The following is a 6001-nucleotide window of genomic DNA, read 5'->3' on the forward strand; positions in this document are numbered from 1 at the left end:
GCACCTGTAGTCCCAGCTACTGGGGAGGTTGAGGCAGAAGAATGGCATGAACCCAGGAGGCGGAGCTTGCAGTGAGTGGAGATCGAGCCACTGCACTCCAGCCTGGGCAACAGAGCGAGACTCCATCTCTAAAAAAAAAAAAAAAGAAAGAAAGAAAGAAAAAAGATTTAGTGTGAATTGAGAATGTAAAATTTCTCAATAATTGACTATTTTGATGATATGTTGATATAACCCTATTTTTGATATACTGGTTTAAATCAATAGATAATTAGAATTAATTTTCCCTTTTAAAAATGTTTTTAATGTGGCTACTAGGACCGTTTTCAACTACACGTGTAGCTCACATTATATTTCTAGTGGAGCATGCTGGGCTAGAAGGTAGAGTCTCTATTAAGGGAAGCTTATCAAGGCATGGTTTGACAGTGCAGTAGAAGACTGGGAGGTTATTTAAAATGACACAGTAATTCAAAGAGCATAACTGTCTTAAGGAAATGTAACATAGGGACAAACAGACCAATACACTGAGGCAGATTCTGAAAACAGTGCTGCATTATAGAAAGCTGAAGCAGATGTTGACCAAGATTGACTTGCCAAAAAAATAATTCTGATCATAACCTCTTTTGAGAGTGCAAGCCTGTGTATTATGTATGACAACTTTCTAACAAGATAAACAGAAACAATGAGTAAATATGTTTTCTTGTGGGTAATGGGATTTCCAAATGTTGTCCTTAACCACATGGTTAAGCATCTCAGGATATTTTACATGAAATCCTGAGGCTTAGAAAATTAGCTTATCTTGGATTCTTGGACCGTGAGAGCTGCAGGGAGCTTCCAAGAAAATGTGCTGAGTGTTGGGGCTGGCAGAAGGCCTCGGCTAGGAAGAGGCCATAGGGCCTTGGGCCAGTCCCTTCCCTGTCTGGGTCTCAGTTTTCTCATCCGTGTGGTGATGCATAAGGGCCCACCCTGCTTTAACACACCCCCACTTTTACAGTCCATTCAGTTCCATCTGTGGGTGTTTATTTGGGGTTGGTGATCACTCGTTAGCAAAACCATGGTCGCCCTGTAAGGCTGGAGGTGGGGGCGGGAGCAGCCTCCTCCCTCCAAGTCCCTGTCACTGAGAAGCTTGTTAAATGTCTTCCCCAGACACCCATTGCCCTGGAAAGAGCCACCCATCAGAGAGACTGGCAGAATAGCGGTCCCAGCTTTTACAGCCCTGAGGCCTGGCTCCTCACTAAATATTTCCATCAAGGCAGCACTTAGGAAGCGAGACAACAGCCTCTGTTTAAATGCTTTATTAGCCCAGTGTGCCACCTCAGGTCCTTTTTGGAAAGAGGCTAGGTATAAATTTCAAATAAATAAATAAATAAGATGAGCACAGAAGCAGCAACTGGGGCCAAGAATCAGAAGGATGGTTGAGGCTTTGCCATTTGTTGGGGACATCCTTCATAGATTTCCTGCCTGCAGCATAAAGAACTCATGGGCTGACTTTGTTGTTCATCAGGAAATCTGATACTGCCCACCCCACTCTTGCCACTTGAGGCTTAAATTCCACAGGAGAAATGTTTTTTCCTACCTTCTCTGTGTTACGTGGGAGATGTAGAGATGATAGATCTTCCTCTCAAGGAGCTAAATGAGTTTAGGTACAAAGGAAGTGGAAAAAAAAGAAAATGAACAGGACCCAGGGCAGAAAGAACAGGAAGGGACACGTGTGGAAGTTCAGCAGAGGGAGCAGTTGCTGTTGGCTGAGGAAATCGGAAGACTTCCTAGAGAGAAAGACCGAATATAACTACCTCTGGAATCTGGGCCTGATTTTGCAGTGCCACTAACATGCCCCAGCTGTTCAGAGCAGGTCTTAGGTTGGGTCTCCTGGAAAACCCAACCTAAGTGTAGTAGAAGACTGAGAGGTTATTTAAAATGACACAGTAATTCAAAGAGCATAACTGTCTTAAGGAAATGTAACATAGGGACAAACAGACCAATACACTGAGGCAGATTCTGAAAACAGTGCTGCATTATAGAAAGCCGAAGCAGATGTTGACCAAGACTGTGAAATGGAGCCAAGTATGCAGGAGTTTACTGGGGACTGCTCTTGGGAACAGCCCCTTTGAGGGTCTGAAGGAAGGCAGAGAGAGGGGGCAGCCATGGCAGAGTCCTCAGCAATCCCGTGGGGAGCCCTGGAGGCAGAATGATCCTTCAGCATAATCCCAAATGGAAGCAAGAGTCCTGGGCCTTTGTGGCCTGCAGTGACCAGTCAGCCTCTGTAACCTTGGCCAGAGGCAGGCTCTCAGCTGGGCACTGTCAGCAGCCACTGTTTTGACAGCTGGAGGGATGAAGGGGCTCCTGGGGGATGCACCGCAGCATCCATTGCAGAGGGAGGCCAGCAGAGAAAGCTCTGCAGAGGGCTTTATCGTCCACTTACTCATGAATGCAATAGCATTTACTGAGCGCCTGCGTGACAAGCACTCAGACACACAGGAGACCAAGACTCGGTCCCTTCCCTCCAGAAGCTTGCAGTCTAGTGGGAAGATAGGCTCAAACACAGCTATCACATGGCAAAGTGCTAACTTCCGTCTTCAAGCTGCATTGAGCATGATGAGAGTCCAAGGCAAGAAGCAGTTCTTCCCAGTCGAATCAGGGAAAACCCTCCGAGGAGAGGCCATGAGTCGGGCCTGGGCCTGTGTGCAGGAACTCACTGGGCTGAGAGGGAGAGAGGTGTGTTCCAGGTAGGGGTTGTGGGGCGGGCAATAGCACATCCTCTGAACCGGAGCAAGTGTTAGTTATCCTGGGCTAGGCAGCTGGCTCCTCGAGGGGTGGGTGACACGTGCCCCCCTCCTTTGCCTCTCTGCAGCTGAACCGCAGAATCAGCAACATGGACGACAAGGTGCATAAGATGAACCGAGCCCTGGCTGAGATCAAGAAGCGGTTTCAGAAGACAGTGACTCAGTTCATTAACTCTGTCTTGCTGGCCGCAGGTAAGGAGGCTAAAAGGTGGGCGAAGGCCTATCTGCTGGCCTCCCCAGTCCTGAGATTCCAGCAGGTCATCTCAAGGGACAGATCTTTACTTTACCGCCCATTCCATCTTCAGTCTGAATCTTCAGGGAAGTAGGCATGGCAGAGATATTTCCCCATTTCAGGTGGGATCATTGGGCTCAGATGACTTAAGGCCACACAGCTAGGAATAGTGACGTGGGCCCACTTGCACTTCTGAGCTCTCTCCCGGAGTGTCTTGCACATCTCCATGAGATTGTCTTATTTTCCTGGGTTTCTCAGTGGCTGGCTGTGTCCCTCTTGGTCCCCACCCCACATCTACATTCACCTTTAGCTCCATCTCACATATCACCCATCATCCATTTGGAGCCCCTGCTCCTCCATTCTGTTTGTGGATCTCAGAAGAGAAAAATGCAGTCACCTCTCTAGGCTGTCCCTGTTAGGCCCACAGAGATCCCCCAAGGCCAGTGTGGGGGGCCTCAGGACCCTTCCACCTCTGAGCCCCTCTACGGACTGCTGATGGCCCTGGGAACAAGGATACATTGACCCCTATTCTGTGCCACTCCCTGGCTGGGCATGGAGGGGCTGTGCTTCCCCCACTGCCTCTCTGGGGAGTTTCTCTTTGTCCCCAGAGACTTCGATCGCCCCTTCTCTGGGAAGCCTTCCTTGACTTCCCTAGCAGAATGGGTCACACTTCCTTTGGGCTCCCATAGCACTTAATTATTTATTTTTTCAGTTTTTTCCACCCACATGAAAGAAAGGATCCCACAACACTTTGTACATGTTCTAATTATACATCTTACTACTTAGCATTGTGACTATGTCCCCCATCCTGCTCCCCCACTCGGAATTTCCGGAGGCTGGGAATTCTGTCTTGGGGTACCTCTGCATGCTCAGCACCTACATTTGAGAAATGCTGGTGAGTGAAGAGACGAGAGGTCCCTGGCCTTAGAAGTTTTCCAGTCTAGTAGGGAAAGCAAGACAAGAATATAAATAAATACAATATAACCAAGAAAGTAGATAGAATTGACTTAAAGCTGGAGACACAGGGAACAACACTCTCGAGGAAGAAACAGCATGGCCCAGGAATGTATTGTATAGTTAGCCTTTACATTCGGTGCTGGGGAGGACACACACAGGCTGAATGGAACAGGCCCCAGCGTGGGTGGGGAGAGTGAGATTGAAGCTAGGTGTCTTGAAGAATGAGTACGAAAGGAGACCTATTCATTCTTACATTCTTACAACCCAACATTTGGCAGTGTCACTGATGAGTGTGCTGGGACAGGAGCACTGTACTGGACAGCAGAGGGGAGGTGCCGGAGAATCAGTGAGAGCGGAGGGGAGGAGATGGGGGTGAGCCAAGGTGCACTTAGATGTTTCCAGTGTGGGACCAGGGACAGAGGAGTCCTGGCCATGAAGGGAAAATGACAGCAGTGTCTTTTTAACAGGTCTGTTTACCATTGAATATCCCACCAAAAAGGAGGAGGCAGAATTTGTTCGGTTCAAGATGAAATCTGGAACTCATCCCGAGCGGCTCCCCAAGCTAAGTTTATACTCAGGAGAAAATCTTGTACGATCTCCGTCAGGCCAACTGGAATCCTCAATTGCAGAGACTTCGAAGGATGAGCCTGAGTCTGCTTCTGTGAGCCCAGTTCGGAAGAAGACCACCAAAATCCACACCAAAGCCAAGGTCACATCCAGGTTGGCTTGGTCCTTCACGTCTTCCACAGCATCGGGTGTTGTGATGGGCAGTGGGCACAGGATAGTGAACCCAACAGGTGGGGCCCCTCTCTTTTGGAGCTTAAATTCCAAGAGCAAGTAAAGCGAGGAGATAAACACATGAACAAATGAAATAATTTTAGGCAGCGATAAGGACTAGGAAGAAAAGAATCGGAGTAAGGGGTTAGGGCGGGGGTTGGCTATGGATCAAATTTGGCCCAGTTGCCAATTTTTGTGGGTGAGCTAAGAATGGTTTTTATATTTTTAAGTGCTTGAAGGAGAAAAAAAAATCAAAAGATTTCATGACAGGGGAAATGATACAAAAATTTAAACGTCGGTATCCATAAATAAGGTTTTCTGGGAACATGGCTACACCCACTCATTCACATATCATCTACAGCCGCTTCCTCGTGACAGTGGACACATTGAGGTCAGGCCTGCAAAGCCTCAGGTATTCACTACCTGGCTCTCTATAGAAAATGTTGCCTGGCATCTGGGATAGAGAGTGGCTGGAAAGTGAGGTGGGATGGGCTGTGGTAGAGGGTGAGGGAAGGCAGTTCAGAGATTATATTGAAACCCAGATGCAAAGGATGATAAACAGGTGGCCAGGAACAGATATGGGGAAGGAACACCAGGCCAAGGGCCCAGCAAGTCCAAAGACACTGAGACAGGAGTGAGGTTGGTATGCATGAGAGAGTAAGAAGGCTAGTGAGGCTGGAGTGTGGTGAAGAAGGGGATAACGATGCGAATTAAGGACCAAGATGTAGGCAAGAGTTTGGTCATGTAGTCTTGATAGTGTTATGGAAGGCTATTCCATAAGGAAGTGACATCATCAGATTTATCTTTTTTTTTTTTTTTCAGACAGATTCTCGCTCTGTCACCCAGGCTGGAGTATAGTGGCATGATCTCAGCTCACCACAACCTCTGTCTCCTGGGTTCTCCTGCCTCAGCTTCCCTAGTGCTGGGACAACAGGCATGCGCCACCACGCCTGCCTAATTTTTGTGTTTTTAGTAGAGACAGGGTTTTGCCATGTTGGCAAGGCTGGTCTCGAACTCCTGACCTCATGTGATCCACCCACCTGGGCTCCCAAAGTGCTGGGTTTACAGGCGTGAGCCAGTGCACCCAGCTTGGGATTTATCTCTTTTTAACTTTAAAAAAGTATTAAAATATTTTTCATGTTTTAACTTTTTTAAAAATGTAAAATGAGGCCGGGCGCGGTGGCTCAAGCCTGTAATCCCAGCACTTTGGGAGGCCGAGACGGGCGGATCACGAGGTCAGGAGATCGAGACCATC

The 6001-nt window shown here is 48.0% G+C and overlaps 1 protein-coding gene across 3 annotated transcripts in view; it reads left to right on the forward strand.

The window, feature by feature from the left end:
* Positions 1-6001, forward strand: part of LOC105542198 (chromosome unknown open reading frame, human C3orf20) — a 94833-nt gene that overhangs the window by 49690 nt on the left and 39142 nt on the right. For all 3 annotated transcript variants that reach the window (XM_011983635.1, XM_011983636.1, XM_011983637.1), the window contains exons 11-12: positions 2849-2972; positions 4437-4689. In XM_011983635.1, the coding sequence (XP_011839025.1) occupies positions 2849-2972; positions 4437-4689 (377 nt within the window). The remainder of the gene's footprint in view (positions 1-2848; positions 2973-4436; positions 4690-6001) is intronic.

This window comes from Mandrillus leucophaeus, unplaced genomic scaffold, assembly GCF_000951045.1.
Source record: "Mandrillus leucophaeus isolate KB7577 unplaced genomic scaffold, Mleu.le_1.0 Scaffold252, whole genome shotgun sequence".
Taxonomy (NCBI): Eukaryota; Metazoa; Chordata; class Mammalia; order Primates; family Cercopithecidae; genus Mandrillus; species Mandrillus leucophaeus.